This window comes from Mus pahari, chromosome 3, assembly GCF_900095145.1.
Source record: "Mus pahari chromosome 3, PAHARI_EIJ_v1.1, whole genome shotgun sequence".
NCBI lineage: Eukaryota > Metazoa > Chordata > Mammalia > Rodentia > Muridae > Mus > Mus pahari.
In genome coordinates this window covers 2,217,399-2,244,099 of record NC_034592.1, presented here as the reverse complement: position 1 = coordinate 2,244,099, position 26,701 = coordinate 2,217,399, and the positions used below count along the sequence as shown (strand labels likewise).

The 26,701-nt window shown below is 39.0% G+C and overlaps 1 protein-coding gene across 1 annotated transcript in view; it reads right to left on the bottom strand.

The window, feature by feature from the left end:
- Slc39a12 (solute carrier family 39 member 12) overlaps positions 1–26,701 on the bottom strand; it is a 104,226-nt gene that overhangs the window by 71,335 nt on the left and 6,190 nt on the right. The window contains exons 3-7 of the mRNA XM_021194554.2: positions 20,261–20,542; positions 16,427–16,634; positions 11,505–11,674; positions 8,943–9,117; positions 2,647–2,819 (exon numbers count right to left, since the gene is read on the bottom strand). Of these exons, the coding sequence (XP_021050213.1) occupies positions 2,647–2,819; positions 8,943–9,117; positions 11,505–11,674; positions 16,427–16,634; positions 20,261–20,542 (1,008 nt within the window). The remainder of the gene's footprint in view (positions 1–2,646; positions 2,820–8,942; positions 9,118–11,504; positions 11,675–16,426; positions 16,635–20,260; positions 20,543–26,701) is intronic.

Below are 26,701 nucleotides of genomic sequence, written 5' to 3'. Positions count from 1 at the left end.
TCCACCAAATAAAGAATGAAAATACTCAGCCGGGCGGTGGTGGTGCATGCCTTTAATCCCAGCACTTGGGAGGCAGAGGCAGGTGAATTTCTGAGTTTGAGGCCAGCCTGGTCTACAAAGTGAGTTCCAGGACACCCAGGGCTAAACAGAGAAACCCTGTGCCAAAAAAAAAAAGGAATAAAAATACTCAGAAAAAATAACTGTATTTGTCCTGATGCCTTTCTTGTTATTATTCTCTGAATAATATAGTGTTGCATTTATTTTATATTGTATCACATACTTTGAGTGATCTAAATAAATAACAAACTATACATAGAATGTATGAAAGTTCTAAATAATTTTTCACAAAGAGACTAGCATGTGTGAGCTTTCATACCCTCAGAAGTCCTCAAATCAACCCCCTCTGGATACCATGCATACACATGTACGCACGCATGTACACTTAAAACTAAAAACCAGACTATGGTGGTCTCCTTTTTAAAATTTGTTTGGTAAAAACACTAATGTCTATTTACCTCATACTCATAATGATCAGCATTTCATAAAGTATGGAGCATTATAGTACCCTACAACTAAATAAAAGAACAACTTACAATCTTGGGTTAAAACAGATCTTTACATTGAATACATTCAGCAATTATAAAATCAGCCAAGCAGTGGTATTCTCTTCCTTCTGTCCAGATCTCTGAAAATGCAGATAGCGTCCAAGGTCCACTGATTTCTCCAGCTCTCCCATGTTACATTAGATCTTTCTTCCTCTTCCCAATAACTCTTGTCCTCATCTTTTTTCTCAAGCCAAAATGCTGCCTTCTAAATCCCACAGACACAAACTAAGGTTTTCACTCAGATCTGCAGCATTTTCAATGCACCCCAAGTCCAGACTTGCTCCCCAGCTGTGCCCTGCTCCTTGGAGAAAAATCCTGGCAGCCTTCTGCTGTTTCCCATGATGCCAGGTGACAAACAACTCAGTACCTGCTGCGGCAACCTAGAAAATGGCTATGGCCATTGCCTTGTGCCAATACACGAAGTCTTGAACTATTTCCTGAAAACTGGATTCTGAGGGAACTTAAAACCAATAGTGCCTTGTTTGATTTCTCCAATGCTAACTTTGCAAATTTTTTGAATATCAAGTAATTATTGAGCCTCTAAGCAACAACAGTGACCCCAAGGAACTTGCCAGAGGTTTGTAGAAATGTTTGCCATTTCATACTTCACAGATGGCATGCTCCTTAGTCTGCGGTCACCATCCCTATTAAAAGCAAATGACAATGTCCTTTGCGGTACCTTCTGCCTCACTTCTACCGCCACCTCAGTGTAGTCATTTTATTTCTGATGAATAAAAAGCTTCTGAAGACTTGAACAGATGGCTACTTTCCAAGTGCTTCAATCCAGGGGATGTTTGCCTTGCCAAAACAAGGACCTGACTTTAGATTCCTTACACTCATGGGAAAAGCTGGATGTCACAGCATGTGTCTGTAATCCCAGAACTTAGGAACTGAGTGAGACAGGTGGATCCCTAGAACTCAGTAGCCACCAGTGTAACCAAAGGGATGAGCTCCAGGTGTTGGTGAGAGACCCTGCCTCAAACAGGGAGGAGAGGAGTGACTGATGAAGACACTGGTGTTGATATCCAGGGTCCACACTTGTGCCCAAACATACATGTATAACTCACATGTGTTCATGCACATACACGTGAGCATGTTCACACAGAAAGAAAGAAAGAAAGAAAGAAAGAAAGAAAGAAAGAAAGAAAGAAAGAAAGAAAGAAAGAAAGAAAGAAAGAAAGAAAGACAGAAAGACAGAAAGACAGAAAGACAGAAAGACAGAAAGACAGAAAGACAGAAAGAAAGGAAAGAAGAAACCAAACACCATTACTAAGAAAAGAAGTCCATTCCTCGGGGATCAAAGACAAAGATACCCATGGTGATTCTGTGGCAGAGACTTAGGCAGGATCAAGAAACAGGAACCCAAAGAACAGTAATCCAAGAACTTATTTCCACCTTAGCTCTGAAGGGGCTAAGGTAGGAATTGAGATTGCTCAAACGCTGAGAGAGGTGATACTGAGTATGCAGCCTCCAGATAGAACATGACAGTTGTCAGCTTCTTTTGGAGAAGGCACCACAGCCAGAGTCTGGAGTGAGTTGAAAGAAAAACGACCATCCCTCTTCCTTCTGCCATGAATTTCCCCTGATGCTTACCATTGGCAGAAACAAAGCAAAAGTTCAACTGGCAAGAAACATGAGAAGAAACAAACTTGGGGGGCCAACACAAGAACAGAGAAATGGATCTGATGCATGAGAGTGGAGGGAAAAAGCTGAGTAAACCAGCATCACACTTGTAGAGATATGTGTGTGTGTGTGTGTGTGTGTGTGTGTGTGTGTGTGTGTGTATGTGTGTTTGTGCATGCACGTGCGTGCATACACGGGACATTTGCCTTCTGATAATGAGTATGGACCCCAATGTCTGCTCATATCTCTCTTCTCTTCTGCAGGTACAGAGATAGTCAGGGCAAATGGTATATTTCCCAAGGAAAACATCACCCATTGTCTTGGTTTACTGAAGTTCACACCCAAAATTGTGCATAAATATCTCAAGTTTTGGAATGGAAAAAACAAAATCAAAAACAAAACAAAAGAACAAGATTACCTGAGGTATGAGGTGGAGCAGGGCATCTCCAGAGAGCGTCCCCACAGCCAAACCCACGAACAGCTGTAAAATGAGACTGTAGTTCTCCTCACAGCTGTGGAAAAGGACCAGCGCTGTCCCAAGCATGGAACCCAAGGTCAGGAGTGTCACTGCCACCGTGCTGTAGCCATATTCTAGTCAAAAAAGACGACAAAGGCTGTCAGTGTGCACTGCTCGCCACTCATGCCTCAGCTAGCAAAAATTCAAATCCATTGTCTGCTGATAACTAAGGGGACGCACATGGTTTTCTAAGTGTTGTATGGGATAAAGGATTGTTTTTATTAGTAAAACAAAGAGTGAACTTATTATTCCTCCCCACCAACCCCCAAGGTGAAAATACAAAGAAGGTGAGGACTTCAGGAGGTCATTAGGTTGGGAGGACTCTGTTCCAGTGAATGAGGTAGATGCTCTAGCAGGGGGAAACAGTGAGCTTGTTCCATTCTGTGAACCAGAGAGTAGACTCCATGACTGCCACCATTAAAACATACAATCTACCAATACCTTGAGCTTGAGCTTCTTGGCTTCCAGAAGTGTGGGAGACAAATTTCTGCTCTTTATAAGTCACCAGGATTATTTTATTACCACAAAGACTAAGAGAAGGGGTTTTTGTTTGTATCACTCCGCCCCTGCCCCCACAGGCTTTGAGGCTATCCTCTGCTATATTAAAAATCACTGAAACAAGCACATATCCAGTCCACCTATCACCCACAGAGAAAGGCAAGTAAGCCTGAGCCTGGTAAATGCAACACTAGCACTGAGAGACACTATTACCGCTTCCATCTAATGACACGTACGTACTTTAAAGGGGAGGAAGTTGTGCTGAGGGAACGTGGGGTATGGCACCACTGTAGACCAGGACTTAGACACAAACTGAGCACACACTTCAGAAGAACTGCCTTCTAAAAGCTTTGAAAACTCTTTGATATATAGAAATTAGTGACATTCTCCATAACAAAACAGCTGGTTTTACAGGGGAAAACATGATGATATAAATTTTAACAGTTTGTATTTTAGATTCTTACAAGAATTCTTATAACCCCTAAAGTATATTTCATGCATCTAGGCTCCAGATATTGGCTTTATAATCAGTAAAGTGAATGTGGTGGTTTGGACTGATTATCGACTTGCAGAATCTTGAATCCCCTAGAAAACAAATCTTAGGAATTTTCTAGCTTATTGATAGTGGCAAGATTTACCTTAAGTATAGACAGCACCATCCTATGAACTGTATAAAACAGAGAAAGTAAGCTGATTCCCCTGCTTTCTGACTTCCTATATAATGTAATAGGACTCCTCAGATTCCATCATGGTGGGCTGTTCCCTGAAACTGTGAATCAGAGCATATGCATGCCCTCCCTTCTTTAAGTTGCATTTCTCACAGCAAATGTAAAAGCGGCCAATTCAATACTAGTTTAAGATTAGGGGTTTTTGTTGTTGTTGTTGTTGTTGTTGTTGTTGTTGTTGTTTTTTGTTTTAATTAACTTATGCATATGGAAAATTAAGGAGCAAATGGAACCCTTCAGCTATCATGGTAAATCCAATTGTAGTTTTACAGATTTTATTTCTATTATTTTTAGTTATTCACATGTATGCAGAAAGCACAGCTTAGAATAAGCATGGGAGGAACCAGGATTGTCAATCACACAGGACATGTGAATGCTACCTGGTCACCCAGAATGTCAGAGTGAATATACAAGCAAAGGTCCTTTGCTTGTATATTCGGAGCCAGCCCCCCTGAATCCTCCAATATCCTGAACATTGTTAGGCCCTAATCCTACAGTGAGTAGAACACATCCCTGAGAAAGAGGTCCCAAGCACTTTGCTTCCTTCATCAATAGAATCTATCCTTATGTTCAATAAAGATCTTTCCTCTAGGTCTTAGCCATGAGCTCTGTTTATTAGCCAATAGAATTCATTCTTACTGTAAAGGTCCCAGGTTACAAATTCTACTGTGTTTAAATGTGTAGGAAAAATAAACTATGAGGTCAGTCCCTGGAGGTCTTGGTCCAGTGCCTACAAAGATGGTAGTGTCCCAAGTTTCATTCTGTACTTCACATTGGATCATCCCACTTGTGCAGGTGGGGGCACAGTGAGGGGGTGATTGAAGAACTAGCCTGTCTCCAACTTAGACTTAAAAGCCATTTTATACTTAAGATAAACTAGGTTCATTACTATTTGTGATGAAACATGTTTCTCAATGATTGGGCTATGCCTCACTTGTAACCTTAACTACAAATGGTACTGTACTGCCTGTTCCAAGAATGGTGATCAAGTCTTTGTTTCAAAAGGTTATTAACCATCTTGCAACCCTACCTTTGTTTCAAAACGCAGTTATGGCCACCTTGTTATGATTTTCTGTTATTATAACCATTTTGCAAATCATGTCTTTGTTTCAAGAGGACGTTGTGACTAATTTGTTATACTTATTTTCTGCCCTGTAACCCTGCCGATTTTGCCCATCAAATTGCCCATTTGGAAATCCCCTATCCCTTGCCTTCCTTGAATCCAATGGTGACCTATCTAATCCCCATCTTCGGGAGAGGCAGCCCATATACATGATTTTTTTTTTTTAAAGCGTACTAGCTTGCCTTAATTGCTTGCTTTAATTCATTTGGCCATGATGATTTGGGTCAGTTGTCTTTCTCCTCCCATCTTTGATATTAACATTTTTTGACATATAAAAATGTCTATGTTTATATGGAGCAATATGTAGATTCCTATGTAGGCAGCTGTAAGCTATTTGACATGGATGCTCAGAGCCAAACACAGGTCCATAAGAGCTGTCAACACTCTTACCTGCCAAGATGTCTCTAGCCCCTCAAATGTAGTCTCAAAGAAAATATTCGTTTACAGTGTGTTATAATAGAAGAATGCTGGGGGAGGGGAACATGAAGCTATATACTCCTAGCTCAGGAGCTATTGGCAGTTAATGGCTGCTGGTGGAAGGATGTGATTTCTCGGCAGGGGTGTGGCCACTGGTAGATTTCCCAAGTTCAGATACATGGCTCCACATTCATTAACATGAAGGCAACACTAATTGGATTCCCTGGGTTTTGTTGTTTGTTTGTTTGTTTTGTTTTTAAAGAAGAGAGCAAGAAGTTGGGAGATGTGTCTGTTAGAGGGCTCAGGGTGGCAGGAAGGAGACCTAGAGGTAACTGATCAAGATACAGTGTATCCATGTATGAAATTGCCAAAGAACAAATTGCAAGTATTGTTTTTAAGTAAGTAATTCTCCTTTCCTACCACACTTACATGTTTCCAGAAGGTTTGCCCTTCACATCAGATCCATGTTAATGATATAAGAAGCTGGAAATTTTAAGAGCTGCTTTGTTGGTTCCCAGCTCTCCCCTCAGGGATAAAGGATGTTGGTAATGTCCTGAGAAAAGGCAGGAAGCTGCCAGTCCTCCTCCTTCTCACCTCCTCTGCCTTCGCTCTCACCTTCACTGTGGAGTCCCTCTATAATGCTCTAGGGGAAAATGAAAAGCTGGCCTTGGTAGTTTGGAAATATGAAAAGTTAGCTGTACCATAGCTATGTGAATACACAGAGCACTGCTGAACTGTACAAACAAAAATAATTAAGGAGTTGAGAGCCCAGGCCAATGGTACAGCATGTGCTTAGAATTCACAGAGCCCTGGCTCCCTTCCTCTGCATCTAAAGCAAAGAGTGAAGATAAATTTTATGATGTGCATATTTTATGGCAGTTAATTTTAACAACTTTAAGGATGGCTGGGATGCTCATATACCTACACAGTTGTTCTATTTCATTCTAATTTATTAAGGACACAAGAACTCCCATGTTATTAAAGCATCTTTGAGGGTTTTCATAGCCCATCCATTCCCAGCTGGACTTTATTCATGGATAGCATTGTTTTTACCTAAATGCATAAAGATATTAGGATTTCAGCATGGGCAACTGGTGATTTTTAGTAGAGCCTATAGAAGACCATAACGTGTCAAAAACTCTTAAGACAAGCCAGAGTCTGAAAGTGTCTCACATTCCCTTTGTTCTGTGGGCAGATACAAAATGATACTGAAGGAAAATGAATGCTTCATGACTTTGCACTTCTAAAGATTCCATGAATTAGATTTTGCCTACTTTCTTGTGGGTAGAATAGCCCAGAAATGATAAAATCTCTGATGTGCTGTAAAATACTCTGCTGATTTGCCATCAGCCCCAGGACAGGCATCATGGTATCTTGACCTGTGTCTGATGACTTAGCAACAGCTTCTGTCTCAATTATTTCCCATCATGACAGAACTTGCTGAAATTTGATCTGAACATGGTCATATGCTCCCTTCCTAGAAATGAGATTGAAAGTGTTTTCTGTACGTTATTAATAGGATATTTTAAAAGATTTCCCTAGAAGAATCTAGAGGTTTACAAAAAAGAGCATAACCCATTCTTTTTTCCCATAAATCTTGCATTCCATCCTGGAATGTACCCTTCCATCCTCAGCATTGTGGGCATCACTGAGTACACCTATCGAGTTTCTGAACTCTTCACTTTTATGGAGTCTTTCTTCCTTCCCAGTAGTTATGCAGTTTTAAGTATTTAGACAAAGCATGCTTCTGTTCACATCAAACCTTCAAATGAACTACTTACCACTCAAGGATCCATTGTAACTTAGAGAAGAATAGCTGGATAATTCAACTTTTAAGTGGTAGTCAATACAGTCTAACACAGACACTAAGTATACTGCTCTAAATATGTATATTCATATATGTTCACAGATAAATCATGTATATGGTTACCAGTTTGATGGCAATTCTTTCAGTCTGTATATTTTTACTATGTCATGACTATTTTTAGGCCACCATTTTCGGGAGATGGGAGTCATAAGTATAGTGTCTCAGTGGGTTAGACACCTTTTTACACTCTTTCTCTAATCTGAAACTCATATGTTCCCTATAAAGTCAATGAGAAAGCTTGTCTACCACCAGAACTCAGTGGAATGCAGAAGGGTAATGACTGACACCTTCACTTTCAGGACCCACCAGTCATTCCCTGAAGACTGTCATCTCCCTGAACCGGGCACCGACAACACAAATCAGCCCATGTACTTTCATTTTCCCCAATATGACCTCAGCTTTCACATGTTCTGGGATATGTGGATTACTGAAAACCCTGTACACCCACTTCACAGTAAGTTGAAAAGAGCCAGGCCCCAAAACTGGAAGAACAAATTCCTCGGAATCAGACTGCCTGAGACTGAAGAACATGTTTTTTTTTTTTTTTACATGCTACTTCTTCCAGTCTCTGTCTATAATAGCTTTGTCTCTCTGTCTGTCTCTGTCTCTGTCTCTGTCTCTGTCTCTCTCTGTCTCTCTGTCTCTGTCTCTCTCTGTCTCTGTCTCTGTCTCTCTGTCTCTCTCTCTCTCTGTCTCTCTCTCTCTCTCTGTCTCTCTCTGTCTCTCTCTCTCTCTCTCTCTCTGTGTGTGTGTGTGTGTGTGTGTTCATACGTGCATGCACATACACATACATTCATGAATATGAAAACTGGGCTCAGTACAGGGTGCCTTCCTCATTTGCTCTATATTTTATTTGTTTTGATTCCTTTTTCAAACAGGGTGACTCACTGAAACTAGAATTCATCAATCTCCCTGTATTCCAAACCCCTGGGATCCTCCTGTCTCTACTTCCCAAGACTGTGATGACAGCTGCATGCCACTACACTCAGCTTTTGGGCCTGAGTGCTAAGAACCTAGTTCATGTCCCCATGTTTGCCTAGTATGTGCCTTACTGACTGATCCAGACTCCTCAATCATAGAATTTTAAGTTGCTTCATGATTTAATTAAATATGAAAGACAGAATCAGTTCATATTAAGTATATTAAAATATTAAATATTCTCTGAAAGTCATCTCAGATGTTGATACATATCCATTATCCCAATATTTGGGAGAACAGAACAGGAAGATCACAAGTTCAAGGCCCCCTTGTGATACAAAGTCAAACTCCATCTGAAAGGTAACAACAAAAGTTCACTGAAAAGCATCAGAGACTCTTGGCTTGGCTTGACTTCCAATGCCATCATGTTAACAAGTGTGCAACTTTTAGCCCATGGCTTAACATATTCATACCTGTGTTCCTTCATCTCTAAAATGGGAATGACAGTGATCATCCCTCCTCTATATGGAGGATGAAATAAGTTGGTAAATGTATAATGCTTAGGATAGTGCCTGCCTCACAGTGGGTATGTCCAATTTCCTGTTATTATGACATGCATTGTGCACATGGGTGAGGAACCCAGACTTACTCTCCAGAGTGGTGGGTGGGGGCTTTGTTTGCTGGTCCTTGGGCATCTGACAAGAGCAGCTGAGAAGTTGCTGGATGATCCCTGGACTTAGCTGTTTAAAGTCCTCCTTAGAAATGGACAGACTGCTATGGTTCTGTAGAAATATCTCCACCAACTGCCTAGCAGAGAAGCAAGCCTGTACAAAGAAAACATGGAGTTACAAACCTCAGCCTTGAATCATCTGCAAGAGTCACTGTAGGAGGCATAGCTCCACAGGACTACCAACCTTTATGGTGAGTGTCCTCAATACCTTTGCATCCTTAATCCTTTGCTATCTCTCTCTCAAGGTTTATTTAAAAATCCATAGTACCTCTCTCTTATTCTGAGTATAACTTCATAGTCCTGGGATGTACCTTTTCTTTTTGGCAGAGACTGATTTACAACGTTGCATGGTGTTCTAACAAGTGATCCCCTCAGAAGTTTCGATGTTTTTTGTTTTCTCCCAGTTTTCAATTAGGGAAACTTTGTATGTACAAAGCCAACTTTATATGCTAAAAAGGAACTTCATAGTAATGAAATTGGTGGCTTTGGTACTATCTCACTTAACAGGACTGAGTCAGAAATATGTTTTTCAAAAGAAAGTCAAGGTTAAATTTAGAAGGGAATGAGCTATGTTAGCTAGGCTGTATAAATATTAAATAGTAGAGTGGCCTGTCTGTTAACATTCTATAAAAAAACAGCAAAAATAATTGTTATTTCTGACTGACTGACTTTATCTTTATCCTGTTTACCTAGTTTTGTTCTTTCATGTTGTATAGGTATACTTAGACAAAACTCCTAAAATAAATGCAACATGCCTTTAAAAATCAGTCTAAGGTTGTTTTTGCATTTTAAAAGTAAAAAGTAGGCTTGTATACAATAAAAATTGTAATTCAAAAAAGTCTTTAGTAAAGGTTCATACCAACAAGGCTGAAGGTCTCCGTTCAACTGCTGAGACCCATATGATAGAAGGGAAGAACCGAATCCTTCATGTTGTCCTCTGACCTCAAAGAAGGTATTTGTGTGTGTGTGTGTGTGTGTGTGTGTGTGTGTGTAAAATGTTCCACAATAGTGTTTCTTATTAAAATATGTATGTGCAATTAACTTACTTGAACAACATTTCCTAAATAATAATATAATAAAGAACAAAGAATAAAGAATATGCTTTTAACCAAGCTATATGTACATTCTGTGTCTGCAAATTTAAGCAATTACTACCTCTATGCCCTATCACTAGGATGAAATATTACAAAATGTAGTCTTACATAATAGTTTTCATATGAATGTGATAACTACATTCCCAATGCATAATAAATAGTCAATAAGTGTGAGCCATTACCAGGGGACATTAACTTCTGAACATTTTAATGAACTATGCAGAAACATATTCTACTATAGAAGTCTGAGCAATGCTAGGCTTCTTGAGATTAAAGAAATTTGTTTTCTAATGGATTTCTCAAGATTCTTATGTGACACAGCGAAATGTCTGTCTTAAGAATGGATTTGCCCATGAACTGACCATACAAAGTCAGTACAAAGAGCAGCAAAACCTTTGATCCCAGCTGTTGGAGGGACAGAGGCAGGAGCCCAGCAAGTGCAAAGCCTTTCTGTATAGATAAAGAATTCAGACCAGACTGGGGAAATTAGTAAGACTCTGTCTCAAGATAAAAATTGTGGGTTGGGGAGATAGTCCAACGTGTTAAATAATTGCCATATAAGTGTGAGAGTCAGAGTTTGCATTCCTGGAACCCACACAAAATCCGGGCAGGTCTGGAGACCCACATGTACCCCTTGGTATACTACAAGTACAAAGAAGGGACTGCCAGATCAAGCCCCCTTGCTACACTAGCAGAATTGGTGAGGTCTGAATTCAAGTGAGAGATCTTACCTCAATATATAAGGTGACAATCAGGAAGACTCTACTACTACCCATTCTGATCTGTACATACATGGTACACATGTGCATACACAAACATGCATGCACACACATGTCAAGAAAAAAAAATAAACATTTTAAAAGAGCTAAGGATGTAGTTCAATGATAGCGTACTTATATAGCCTAGGTTTCATCCCCAGAACCATTTAAAAGGACCAGTCTATTAAACAAATATGCTTCTGTTAGTCAGCACACAAAGGAATCTCTTCCAAATTTACATTAAATTTAATGTATCTGCTTATCACTATTGTTACATATGTAATCATTAAATCCTCTACTGATTTGCATGATTCTTACAGCCAAGGTCTATCTTTGACTAATGAGGCATTCTTCATGCCAAGATAGCACTAGCCCATATTAAATGCTTAATGTATCTTTTCTAAATTATTTACTCATATATGTACTATGGACCTAAGAGAAATCCTAAATATTTTTGCCTTATTTCTATACCTGTAGAAATCCACTTACAGAAAAAGAAAACCATAAACATACCACAGAGATAGAATACTTTGAGAAAAATGCACATTACCTTCATAAGTTTTTTTTTTAATTTTGATAGAACTTCCTTCAGCAATAGAGAATGATAACATAAAATAAAATGGAAATACCTGATCCCAGGAAAGAGAATGGTCATCAGACTCGTTTTCCATTGCTATAGATGTCTTGGGGTCTCTCAAACTGTGTACCTCTGTGTTTTGTTTCCTTTGGTATTGATAGAGGGTATCCTTTTTGGCACAGGTCTTTCTAGTTGAGAGCATGTTCAGAAGTTGCTCTATTTCTAAAAATTTCATATAAAATCTGGTGTCACATAGAATAGACAGGTCACATTGGGAATAGTCACAACTTCCATGGTCACAGCATAAACTTTTTACAGGATAAACTGGTTCTATTGAAAAGGGTTGAAGTGGAACAACAAAAGGATGTTTGTTCTTCCCACAGGTACTAGTTCCCTCAAAAGACCTTGGCCACTTAGGTGACTAGTCTTTTAAGAATAATCCTACAATGTTATACCAAGACATAATAAAAGTAAGCAGCCAGTGGACATATTGATGAAGAGGAAAGGAAATAGCTCAAGGGTAAAGGCATTTGCTACCAGACTTTATGGTTCACTTTGATTCCTGGTTCCCAAGTGGTGGAAGCAGAGAACAAACTCTAGGCAGATTTCCTCTGATCTTTGCTAGTGAACTGTGGCCTGATCTTCAGAAAATTTACTCCCTTACATTATCAACAGATTGTATAGTTCTTTAATGTATATAAATCAATCAAAGTGCTTCCCTTTCAGATGTATATGCAGAAAAAGAGAAAATAGGTGAAAGTAAGCAGCTTAGAGAGCTGCACTGGATCTTATTTTTAATTCTGCTGTTGATGGTACAAATATATTGTACTCTTCATTCATCTCTTAGCTATCAAAAACCATTAATACAGAGAACAATTAAATAATATAGCCATTTTAATATGGCATTACTTTTAAGTAAAATGTAATTTTCCTAAACAGTATAAACAGTATTATTAAAATTATCAAATAATTTTATTGTAAATGACCAATTTTAAATAACAACAAAAATATTTCCAGCTTTTTAGATAATTTGGAAGATGTGACCTGTGTTCAGAAAAAAAACCAGCAATCAATGGGTACATCTCAGAATATTCCTGGACATAGAATTTCACATCCAAAGTCCCCAAGGCAGTTAGCAATGGTATGTTTAAGTAACTAAACAAAACCATATTTTAAAAACTAAAGTGAAGCATGGTAATAAATTAGATAAAACCAATTTTCAATAAAAAGATAAAAGTTATATAATTTTTCCAGCAGATATTCTGTAGTGTTGAGAGAAACTGAAAAATAATTATAAAAAGTACACAATAATTACAAAAATTCCTGTAGAATATAAGGGGGAGAACTGGAATGAATTTCAGAGTCCTAGGAAACAACAGTTATTATCAACAGATATGTATTGGCAGCCACAGACAGACAGGACAAGGGCTAATAAAAAAAAAACAACTGATGAAAACAATGGTGAAGAACTCAGGTGTGTTATAAAATCTTCATTAGCTGCTCAGGAAGCTTATCAAGCACAAAGAAGTTAAGTAAGGAAGCATCTATGCCCACACACATTATAATCAAACTGCTTAAAATCTAAGATAAACTTTTGAAAGAAACAAGATAAAGTGAATCAAATATGTAAAACAGGTGATGGCTGACTTCCCATCTGAACAATAAAGGCGAAAATTTAATAAATAGATAAAAAGTAACAGAATGATGTATTCATAGAAGGGAAAGAAACAGTTGTTAATGGTTTTTTACCCAACAAAAAAACCCCTCAAAATAAATTGGGAAAAATAAAATCCAAGTAAATAGGGAATGAGAAATTTCTTTGGCAGTGAACATATAGTACAAGATATATAGAATTACATTTTTATTTTATAAAAAATTTGTGTTAATTTTGTTCATATACATGTATGTGTATGTGAGTATGAGTATAGTATATGTATGTGTATGCAGTTGCATATAGAGGCCAGAAGAGGGCAGTGAGTTCTCTGGAGCTAAAGTTTCAAGCAAGTTGCAAGTCTTCTGATATGGACACTGAGAACAGAATTCCCAACTTCTGAAAGAGCAGCAAGTCCTATTTACAACACTGAGCATCTTGCCAGCCCTGGAATGAAATTCTTTAGGCTGAAATGACCTGAACTTGGGTAAAATTTCAGTTTGTTCAAGTTTACTATCAGAATCAAAGAGCTTCAGAAATTGTAGGTTAATGTAAGAGACTCTATAAATATATTTGTAAATATAAATAAATTCAATGATAAAATATTACAGCTTTTTTTTCAAACTCAGAATGACAGGAAGACAAGTCACCCACCATATTCTTGAATATTATATTGTAATTATTAAACAAAGCAGGCAGATGAGAGGACAAAGAAAATTGCAGGAATTTGAAGGAGACAATATTGTTTGGATATGATACAAATGTGTGTGTGTGTGTGTGTGTGTGTGTGTGAGAGAGAGAGAGAGAGAGAGAGAGAGAGAGAGAGAGAGAGAGAGAGAGAGAAGAGAGTATGTGTGAATCTCTTCAGGAAACCAATGCAAAAACAACATGCAAATTATAAACTTAATCTATAAAAGTCACATATACATATACTCTACAAAAACACACATATAGGCATGTGAAGTTGAGATATATTATTGGATACAATGTACACTGTGTTACAAATGGCATTCCTCCCCAAGCACTGTGGGTGTTCTACAAGGGCCCTTGGTCTACTGTCATCATGCGATGATGTGCCTTCCTCTACTCTAAAATATACCATGCATCTCTTATATACTGTGTGTTTCTTTTCTAAGTTCTTCCAATTGGTATAGATCAAAAGGACTAGAGACAAGAGAGAAGGCCAGAATATAGCATTAGATCATCCTTTTATAAAAGCTTCATATAATCACTGTAGACAATTACCAGAAGCTTATGAACCTCGTGCAAAAGATAAGCAAATATTACCAGTTCTCTGATGGGAGCATCAAATGATGCTCTTCAATAAATAACTGAAAATGAATCAAATTTCCACACACAGCCACCAACATACATGAAGTGGATGGCGTGAATGTTCGTGTTAATTTTGAATGCAATCAGCAATCCATGGGCAAGCACCCTTTACTCTCCCTACAAAATAATTCATAATAAAATATACAGGATGGGGGTAGAGGCATATGCCACTTATAAAGGAAATGAGAAACCTACCAACATTTTACATTTGCAGATTTTAAATGTAATTTGTCTATGAGTGTGCCTGTGTATTTATCTGCATGAGAATAGGCACACATGTGCATGACATGCATATGGAAGTCTACATTGTGACCACTCCACTTTGCCTGAGACACAGACTCCCGATCCCACTATGTATGTCAGGCTACCTGGCCCATGAGCTTCTGATGGAGTCTTCTGCCTCTGCCTGTCCTGCCAGAGGAACACGGACATCACTGATCTCTACCATGTCTGGCTTTATTTAGATGTGGGAAACTCAACTTAGCTTCTCATGTTTTCACAGCAAGCACTTTAACCATCGTCCTAGCTCATTTTGTGGATCTTATCTGGACCCTGATTCATTACAAACATATGCATTTTTAAAACTCAGGAAAATGTGGTCCAACATTCTACAGTGCTGAGAAGTGATTACTTTAGGCCTGGTATTGGTAATGAGATTAAAAAGAAAATCCACCTTCAGATACCTAGATTCAGATATTGAAACTTTCAGTTCATTTCCGGTACTTAGCTTTCAAGCCATTTTCCTTATTAAATGCAAAGAACATACAAAATCAATATTCAGATTTCCTTCTTGGCAGCACATTTCATCTTGGAGCCTCCAAATGATTTTATCAGAAATGAAATATGTAGTGGTGAATTAGTTAAACCACTTTGACTGGAGACAAAGCACACACTCTGTACCCACCCAAGAGCTCTCTAGATTCATGAAAGAAAGAAACACACACACACACACACACACACACACACACGCACGCATGCACGCATGCACACGCACGCACGCACATGCACACACGCACACACACACACACACGCACGCATGCACGCTCGCGCGCGCACGCGCGCACACACACACACACACACACACACACACACACACACACTTTTGATATGCCTTAAGTAGCTCAATGACTGGGTACTTCTAGATCTCCTCATGGCAAGCAAGCACTCCCCTCCAGTATTCCTGAGTTAACATCTTCTAAAATCTATATTTCATCTCTGCTACCCCAGACCCAATCAGTGGCCCCTAAGGCTACTTTCCTGGATTCTTACATGTCATAGGACCTTGGAGTTTCATCTCTGCTTTCCCATCACAGTGATTTTCTTCTTTCCCTCTCTCTTAATCCCTTGCCTGATAAATCTATAAGTTCCACCCCATCTCCCTGCCCAGGCATTGGCTGTACAGCATCTCCCTGCCCAGGCATTGGCTGTACAGCAATTCTTTATTATCAATCGAAGCCAACTGAGGGCATAGGCCCTCAGATCTAGAAGCTTGGCTTTGGGAGCAGAATTCAGGTGAACCATTAGAACCAGTTCCCAACAGAAGTAGATGAATACCATACAAGTTACCTCTGCTGAGAGAGAAATGACTTACTTTTATAATTACATGCAAGCTGCTGCAGACCCTCTTAGGCCATTTTGAATAACATTTTTATCATTCCATAGTGATCTGCCATCTCAGGTTCAGTGTTATGTGCAAAATAGGGAAGAGTTTAGTTAATTCTCAAAGACAGGATTTTAAATTTGTCCATTTGATTCCATATCCATCATTTGTATCCCTACAAAAATGGGCCAAGTTCGTGTGTATGATTCATCAACTGGTAGCCTCCTGCCCTAAAAGGACATCTGTGTTTTCTTATTGCAAGTTAAGATTAAGACAATTTTTAAAACAGACCTGGATAAATTCCATCAACAAAATACTCAAGCCTTTGTTTCTGGAACAATTAATCAGACAGAAGTGACTTGGGAATGAAATTTGTGAAAAACAATCTTACCAGATAGGTGGAGGGTATTGGTACTATTCAGGAAACTGAAAATATATTCTGTAAAATCATCTGGAGAAGGCAAGGCTTTTCTCCCCAGACAAACTCCTTGGAGTGACAGAGCAATGATGGTTGCGGCCAGCTGAGGAAGTGTCTTCTCATCAGCACCATTGCTGCCCTGAATGCCAGATTCCTTCTGCAAAATCTTAGTTTCCATACACTACAGCCAAAAACAAAGAGGACATCTTAACTTCTGGAGTTCCGTTGAGGAATGGCATATCTAAGATTGATTTGTAGGAATGATGTCATTATTATCCCACCCTCCTACATCTCAGGTATCTGCCCTTCCTTATGATTGTCTTAAAGATATATTTTCTTAAGTGCATGCCCACTCTTATAGCTTGCATCCTTTCCCTTAATGAATATTCTTCAAGGATTCTTGTAGGATAGATGCATCCTACCTAGCATTGATGCACACACTGGGACCTGCAATAATTAATCTTAATTGTCAGCTTATTGAAATTTACCATCACCCGGGAGAAGGGTTTCTAAACATGTCCATGGGAGAGTATCTTGATAAGGTCACCTGAGGAAGAAAGCCATCCAATGTGGGTGGTGTCACTCCCTAGGACTGGGATTCTAGGCTGTATAAAAAGGACAACACAGGCTGATACAAGTATTCATTGCTGTTTTCCTATTGGCTGTGGGACTGAGTGACTAAGTGTTTCATGCCCTATTGCCTTGATGTCCCTGTCTTGATGGGCTGTACTTTAACTATGAGCCAAAAATAAATTTATACTTCCTTAAATCGATCTCATCAAAGTATCTTGTCATAGTAATAGCAAAGTAACTAAGACACAACCTTTACCTCTACATCTCCCTTGATCCCAAGTTCACTGTGTATTCACTACAGTGAGTAGTCCACTCTAACATAGCATCTGCATTCTTTGAATTCCTATGGAACATAGGACAAGTGGCATTCTTGTGTGTGTATTCATTTTTCCTGATTAACTTATACTCATTTGACAAGGTAGAATTTTACCATAAATACTGTTATTGATCTTTTACTTATTAAAATAAAATACCCGCTATGTACCATGTACTGTGGCACACTATCAACATTTACTATCAATGAACTGGAGTGAATTGGCTCATCCAAAGAGGACACAAGCATGGGTTATTATGTCAACACTCACTTCTTGTGACTTTGAAGAAGGAATAGAAGCCTATTGAGTTAATCTCTCTGAGGTCTAGTAGTGAGTTTGACAGGAGTCTACTCATAGCTGTAGTGGGAATCTGGAGGTGGAAATTAGGAGGTGGAAATTATGCAAGCTGAGCAAGTGTTCTACTCTGGGCTTCATCCCCAGCAGTATGACCGCATTGTTGATACTTGAAAGTACTATGGGAGAAAGGAACAAGTTGAGAAATAACAGCATGACCCTCATGGCAATGTAAATTTTTCATAGGCTGTAAAAACAAATGTTACAGTCACAAGGTTCTGTTAATCTCCAGCCATTTTTTTGACCCAAGAAGACCTTACAGTACAATCAATACTTATCTTCCAGAAGAGACAGGACTAGAATGAGGTAAAAAGCAACAGAAAGACCCGCAAAGGCGACAGCACTTGGGGATTGATTGAAGACAATGAAATTACAGAAGTGTTAGTGAAGGAATGGGGTGGCATTTATATTCTGGTCTTGTAGTGTAGCTGGATGAGGACACTAACATGTAAAACCACTTTGCCTAGAAGTTGGTTGAGGACCATCTAAAATGGCTACTAGGGGTATGACCTATGGAAGTCAAGTCCTGTGCATTTTAAGAGCTGGGACTGTGAGACATAGGCTGCTGTGTAACTCCTATGCTGTCTAGAACAAAGCTTCAGTCTGCAGAGAGAGAGGTCACCAGCCTTCTGCAAAGGCTAGACTGACGGACTACCTAAGTCATTGTGGGTCAATAGACTACAGGAACCATCCAGACGTCATAGACATTGTCACATACATTGGTATCTTTGGGAGATCACTGTGCTAAATCAAAGAAAGGTGCATGACAGTAGTTTACTTCTTGTTAACCAGATTTAAAAAAAGTAGTTTTCTGTGTCCTGTTATTTTATTTTCTATAGATGTTTGATCTTACAAATACCACAAAGATGACCTCTGACTATGTGGGCAGCATATGTAGAAACCCACTCCTACCCACCATTTGCCTTTAAGTACTGGATTTTCATTTCTATTTAATCTTCATCAAAAGACAGTAAAGGGGCAGGATGACTAAAATCCTAGTGGGTAATTCAAGCCAATTTAACATCATAGAGAAGCCACAATGAAGATGTTACAGTTAGGAACTAGGAGGTGTTCAAGCTAAAAATTGAATTCCATCAAGGAACCTTTTTCTAACATTGGAACAGGATCAATTAGGCCAAAGATTAATATTCACAGGATTGGAGGTGCCAAACAGGTCTTTGCAAGGTACTTAGGAAATATGTTTTTCCTTGAATACCAAGTAAAAAGAGAAATTAAGTACATTTGTAATATATAGAAAGGGTGTTTGTTGGTTGTTGATCCAGAACAGGCCAACAGGGACTTTTCCTCCTGGACAACAGAATGCAGACTAAAAATTAAGGTTGTTTTTACAAATCAATGAATAATTCAAAAGATAATAAAGATTCACAACTATTGTTTCATAAATAATGTTCATCCCACCTTCAAATTGTGGTCTGGGTCCTCAAAGAACTCTTCTGGAAATATGACTCAAGATTTATGAGGCAGAGGGTGTAGCTCAGTGGCAGAGTGCTTGCCTAGTAAGCATAAAGCCCTGGGTTCAATCCCCAGTATCAATGATGATGATGATGATGACAATGATGTGTGTGTGTGTGTGTGTGTGTGTGTGTGTGTGTGTGTGTGGTATAGGCATATGTGTGTAAAAATGTGTGCGTGACCTGAGTGTGACCATGTGGAAGCCAGAAGTCAATGTTAATAATTATCCTCTACCTTTATTTTTTGAGACATTGTCTGTCAATAAACCTGAAGCTTGCCATTTTGGCTAGACTGACTGATCACAAGTCCCAAATAACTGCCTTTTCCCCTCCAACCTGGGGATTGAAGGAGTAATTGTAACCCCTGGCTTTTGCATAGGTACTAGAGACCCAAACACAGGTGTTTGTGCTGGCGCTTCCGGCATTTCACCTGCTGAGTCATATCCTCAACTCCATATAATGAGAATAATAATAATAATAATAACAAAAATATTGCATTCAGATACCTTTGTTTGCTGAAACTTCCCATTGTACATCAGAAAGTATGCTTGGAAGGCAAGCATTTCTAGAATAGTAATGAAAGCAGGTACCCATGTCCTGCAAGTCAGGGCTGGAGGTAAATGAGAAGGAACCTGGACACACAATAGCACAGTAGCTGCTGTTTGGTGTTGAGCATTGCAAATAATACTTTTACAAGCGATTTCATCAATGAAATAACTAATGATAAATCATCTATTAAACTGTTTTGCCTTCTTCTCTGGCCAGAAGCCATGACAAATGGACACATGGCCTTTCACCACTATAGTTCATCTCTTGGATGTGGATCCAAAGCTTTGAGTCACTGTTATTCAGGAGATGAGAGCTGTCCTGTCACCTGGCCTGCCTACTCACCCACCCAGCCAGCCAGCTTCTTACTAAAAGTCATCTGCCATTTAGTCATTCCATTTCCACTTGGACTTTTGGATTATGTCACTTACTATCCTAGTGTTAAACCAGAAGTACTTATCTCTCTTAGAAGTTAGTTCATCTATGTCCTAGGAATAAGTGGCAAAAATATGAACAAGCCTACAGCTCAGCTGTTCCTCACTTCTTACCTGACTACTGGAAGTGCCAAAGTACTTCCTGGTGAAAACCAAGATGTCATCAGTCTCCTTCTCTGAAAGGAAAGAGGAGTCTTCATCCTGCCTAAGGCCAAGTAGGCTGTGCAGGTAAAACTCATATTCTCTGTTGCTCATGTTGAGCTTGGAAGAACAGATCTCTTCCTGATGAATGATGTAGTAGAGGAGAAGGAGAGAAACTCTCTGGACCACCTCTTCTCTCAACTCATCCTCCAAATTTCCCCCAGCCGTGAGTAACAGTGCATCTGCTTCCAAACACTATAGCGGAAAATAAGAGGGAAAGAAGACAAAGTCAAGCTTTGTACAAGACTCTGGATTATTCCACAAAAGGTATCAAGTGCTTATGCCTTGTGAGTACAGGGCATAGCAGTTAGTTCCTGCAGCTACATCCATGAGAGAGTGTCATGATGAGACTTTTGTCTGACGACCATCTCCTCCTGGGGACCCTTTCTGTTAAAGGGGTTTTGTCCTTTGTATAAACCCAGCCAATTCCTTGGCTTTTGAAATGATGTCCCATTCCACATTGCATCGTCTGTCTGACTCTATACTTTCTCTTCTGACTCATCTTATCCTTTCTCTCTAAACTTCTGTTCTTGTGGTTTTGTTTCTTTGAAGTCCCATCAAGATCTTTCCACAATCTTGCAGGTCTCCTCCTTGCTCTCATTTTTCAGGTCTTAAATGTCACTCTGAGCCAGATGTGATGGTGCACAACTTTAATCTAAGCACTCAGATGGCAGAGGCAGGCAGATTTCTGTGAGTTTGAAGCCACCTTGATCTACAAAGAAACTTCCAGGACAGCCAGGATGGTTACACAGAGCAACCCTGTTACAAACAAACAAACAAACAAACAAACAAACAAATGTTACTCTTTACACAGGTCTTCCCCAAGGCTCTCAATCTATATTGTACCTCACAATGTTGTTCTATAAAAATAGCATGCAAAATATACATGACTTTGAAATTTTCTTGATGGCCACATTTTAAAGGTGAAAATAAACATGTGATATTTATTTTAATTCTTTATAAAATTTTACATATTTAAGATACAATTATTTAAGCATGTAATTGAAAAGTCTAAAAATGACTAATGAGATAATTTATGCTCTTTTTGTAGGTCAAGTCTTTGAAATCTATTGTACATTTGTCAAAATACTTTATGGCAAACAATTCACATATATCAATATTTTGGGTATATATTCAATAAATATTTATTCAACAGTCACTTGTAGCTATAGCTACTGTGTTGGACAGACATTTCTAGCATTGCATTTTTTTCACAGCACTATATAATAAAATTTCTGTTGACCTGACTTATGTATTTTGTCTGCCACCAAGAACAAGTGTTTATTTGGTCAGGTTTCCAGGTCTTACCTTCAGCGTGTGGCCCAGAACCAAATGCTGAGAATCTTGTAAAGATGCAGTGACACCGCCCCTCCCCAGGCCTCTGCTATGAGAACTGCCAAATGATTCCATCAAAGGGAATCAGAACATACCTTACCTAAAATATATCACTTTTGCATATAGACAATTTTTGGTTTAAAGGCAACTAGGAAACAGTAAATACGGAAGCAGTCTCTGCACTCTCTCTTTCTTCCTAAAGCAAAGACTAAATTTCCATTGAGAAATGTGTCCTTTATGTACCAAGAACAGAGCATTCCTATTCCAGGGAACTGATATAATTCTGCTAATTCATGTAAACTTTACCAAATCAACCCCTACCATCTGTGGTTTAGGGTCTTTTGTAAATTTTCCTACTGAGTTCTCACCATTTACTACCCTGAAGCCATTTTTTTCCTCTTGTCACATCTCCACAATCCATTGTTGCTGCTGCTGCTGCTGCTGCTATTGTTGTTGTTGTTAAAGTGGTATATATGCCCTACTCCTTAGGGGGCATTCTTGTCTTTTTAGATAGCTGTCTTCACCACATAAAATATCAATGCAAATAAAATTTACAGGCTTTTCTCCTATTAATATGACTTTTTAAAAGTATAACTGATCTAGTCTCAGAACCCTTCAAGGTTAAATGGAAAGACTTTTCTACCCTACACTCTGACAGTGTTTTGCAAGCCACAGAAAAATGTGGATTCTCTGATTTGAGATGATCACATGACATAAGACCTTCAACATAACATCATTGGACAGTGAAAAACTGACAAGGATTCTGGCTGAAATTTTTTTCAAGAAAAATAAAACACCTATTCAGGGAAAGTTAGGAAGTTCTCTCAGTATCTAGAAGCAGCTCTGTTGCCTAGCTACAACCTCAGGCTAAAGCATTGGGCGATGTCTGTCTCAGGTTTCAGGAGGTTCGCCCCACTGTGGGGATAATCACCCCGGGTCTTTTACTATGTTATCTTGGAGCTTCTAACAACATGACTGACCGCTATGTGACATGCTGGATGATAGCTGGTGCACACCATACACAGCAGGAAGAAACTGCAGATATCCATCTCCAAAGCAAAGCACGAAGGTGCTCTTCCTGAAGCCACATACACTATAGAACTCTTCCTTTTCAAATCAACTTCTGGGCACATACAGAGGTCACACAAACTCTACTCTGAAGCCACAACAAACCTTTTTGCTTTCTGTAAGTAGGCCCCATCCTACAGAGAGTGTACACATTGGGAACTGATAGTGGGGCTGAAACCAAGACACAAGCATTAACTGAGCTGACACTACCATGACAAAACCATTCTATGTACTAAATAACCTTGTGAAGCCACGCTACGCATAACGCTACTTATGATTTACTGACAGTGCTCTGCACAACACCATGCTGAGCACATCACACACTCAGAGGCTCTTCAAAATGTAGTCTTGCTAATGCTAGAAATTATAACTTTGGGTGGCTTCCAACTCATAGACAGAGACAGGTATACTTGTCTCTGCCTTGCACATAGTAATTTTTTGATGGTGGAAATTTCATTCTGCTATTTTTAATGGAAAAAAATTCTCAATCTCTTTAATAATCCTCTAAAAATAGCCACATAAGGCATTTGTAATACCAATCACTCCATTATTTAATGTTTAATAAGTTAGCAGATAAAATTGTATTCAACATGCAAGGATATTGAACTGAATCAAATATGTATAATTTTTCTCTTATGAAAAAATGTTGGCCCATAGTATTACTTATAATGAAATCTAAAAGATGCTAAGTTACTTGATTAAAAATACATAGCTAGTAGTGATTAGCTATGTAAACATTAAATTCTTCAACGAATCATTTTCTATCCTTCCTATTTGGTAGGAAGATGTAGTGGATGGGCCTGGTGTTGTTTGTATGTTGATACTAATTCCACTTTCCTGGGAGGGGTGGCAGACAAGGATGGAGTCATACTCAGGTGACTTCTTGTGAACCAATCCCCTAATGAATAAAGGAACCAATCACTGGGCGATTAGGCAGGACTTCCAGGTTGGAGAGAGGAAGAGAGGAAGAAGGAGAGAGTTAGGTCTTTTTGGACAGGGATAGATAGCATGAGGACAAGATGTAGCTATGAGCGTCTCTGGTTTCAATGGCGAATCCTTCAGGATCCACCACAGGAGGATTTAGGTTTATTAAGACTTACAAGATTAAGATTTTAGCTGTTGTGTCCAGCAAATGAACTAACTTTGTGTTGTGTTTTCCTTCAATGTCCAGGTTCAAGAGAAAAAGGTAGGTCAGCAAAGCATGGGTTTGAATGAGGTACACCACAAAGGCTGTACAGGGTTTGAAGCATGGGAATAGTGTAGTGTGACCTGCCAGTGGGAACCTAGTGAGCTGTGTGGAGAGACTGTGGAGCTCTGAGTCAGAGTCCCCATAAGATAAAAACAGGTCAGCCATTACCTGTCAGTGCATAGCCAGACAGGCCATCGGGGCAGAGGTACAAGCTCAGGAACATGCAGGTTCAGTTTTAATAATCCTGCAACAGGAAGATAGGTGAGCTGAGAAAGGAAAGAGGATCAGTAAGGGTCTATTGTCAGTAATGAAAATAAGATGGTGGAGAAGGATGATTGAGCATTTCAGGCAACGTTGTTCTGATTAAAATGTTGCCAGAGATATTGGGTCAAGGAAGCTCATGAAGCCACCATGTCAATCACATGTTGTCATGTCAGAAGACATAAAGGAGTGCACAAAGCCCCCTGTGCATACTCTCTATGGTGTCTCTGAGACTCCTATTCATTCCTGATTCAACCCTAATGTTTAATACAGGGTACATGGCATGGGGTGTCAGAGAATAGAACATGAATCGTAACTGCTCAGACAGGTACTGTAGGATAGATTAGCTTAAGGAATATGACAAGGAAGATAAAGTTAGCTTCATTCTGACTTTAAAAAGTTCAAGACAATTCTTGAAGTGTTTTGTTTTGTGTGACAAGACTTAGTCACACGAAACAGGAGTCACCTAGCTTTTGCCTGAATCTTTGGATGCCTGATGAAGTAAAATATAGCCCTGAATCAAACAAGCTGAAACATTTCAGTTTTTATCATCGAATCTTAGAGCAGCCACAGAGGCCAATGCCTTGAAAGCTATAAGAAGCCTAAAAGAGAAGAAAATGATAAATTTTCCCCTAGACAACTAGGATTGGAGATGGTGAGAAGGGGACTGAAAACCTGCAATTCCTTGCCACTCAATTTAGCTTTAGGAATGAAGTCTTCAGCAGTTGTCACAGTTGCATGTGGAAGAGGGTGCTTAACAATGTTTTGCAAATGTTGCCATCTCATAAGAATCAAAATCTATTCAAGGCCACACACTCTGGTAAAATATTCTTTGTTACAGAAAAAAGCTTCATTCAAGAATAAATCTGCCAGTGTCCCTTTAGATTTTATCAGGTGGAAGTGTAGGATTTATGGGGAAGAAACAAACACAGATTCAGAGAATTCATTTTTAAAGACTCCATAAGGAAATGCACTTGGGGGGAAGATTAAACTCCAACAAGGGCTCACCTTAAAGGCTAACTGGTCTACCGAGGTCTTGACGGCAATTGTCCATCACTCCCTAAAGCCAAGTCAAATCACCTCCTTCTAATATATAATACAGCTTTGCATATGCCAAGTAATAACTGCAGCCACAAAGAGCAGAATGAGAGCTGTCTACATCCACAGCAGAAAAACAGTGAAACAAGACAGGTTCAGAACTGATAAGTACGACGTTTCCATCTTGTTGCATCTATCTATCTATCTATCTATCTATCTATCTATCTATCTATCTATCTATCTATCTCTGTTTACTTATCTATCAGCTATCTCTTTTTGTTATGTATGTATGAATGTATGTATGTATGTATGTATGTATGTATGTATGTACAAATGACATGAAAGTGGAAGGAGCCTCTGTAGGAAAGAGAAAATGGGTAGTGGGATGAAGCAAGGCTCGATAGGAGAGGGTACTACTAGTAGAAAATATAGTCAAGGTGGTATGTGTTATATTTAAATTAAAATATCCTTATGAAACCTACTTTGTACAAAGGATATGTATTGATAAACAAGAAAGCTTTACAGCTAAAGAGGTATCTCAGTATTTAAAAGCACTGGCTGCTTTTCCAGAGGAATGTTTGGATGGATTCCCAGCACCATGTGCCAGTTCACAACTGTCTGCAACTCCATTCCCAGGGGACCTTAAATCCTCAACCAGCATCTGTGGCATTACATATATGTAGTGCACAGACATACATGCAGGCAAAATACCCATACAGATGAGAAAAACAAATAAAGCTTTTTTAAAAAAGAAAGACAGTTGCTATCTGCCAGAAAACTTTGCAAGTTTAGAGTCCTCCAATGTTTAAATTTTGCTTTAGAGGTATCTTCTTTCAAATACCTAAAAGCTTTACAAGGTATCGTTTTCAAATAGAAATAGTATCACTTTCTTTTCTGGCCATAAGGCTTTGAAGGATGGTGGGTGATGGAAGGAATGCACTAGGGCTATGGCTTTTCTGGCTCACAGAAATAATAATTGAGTGAGTGAGCAAGAAACAAAAGTGAATGAGCTCTCAGTCAGATATATGAAACTTACAGCAAGTGAGTTGGAAGTGGGGCAATTGTAGACTAAAATCAGTTCCTTAAAACAGTGGCTATGCGAGGATATGGAGAAATAGGAACACTCCTCCATTGCTGGTGGGATTGCAAACTTGTACAACCTCCCTGGAAATCAGTCTGGCGGTTCCTCAGAAAATTGGACATAATACTACCAGAGGACCCAACAATACTTTTCTGGGCATATACCCAGAAGATCTTCCAACTGGCAATAAGGACACATGCTCCACTATGTTCATAGCAGCTTTATTTATAATAACCAGAAGCTGGAAAGAACCCANATGTCTCTCAATAGAGGAATGGATACAGAAACTGTGGTACTTTTACACAATGGAGTACTACTCAGCTATTGGAAACAATGAATTTATGAAATTCTTGGGCAAATGGATGTATCTGGAGGATATCAT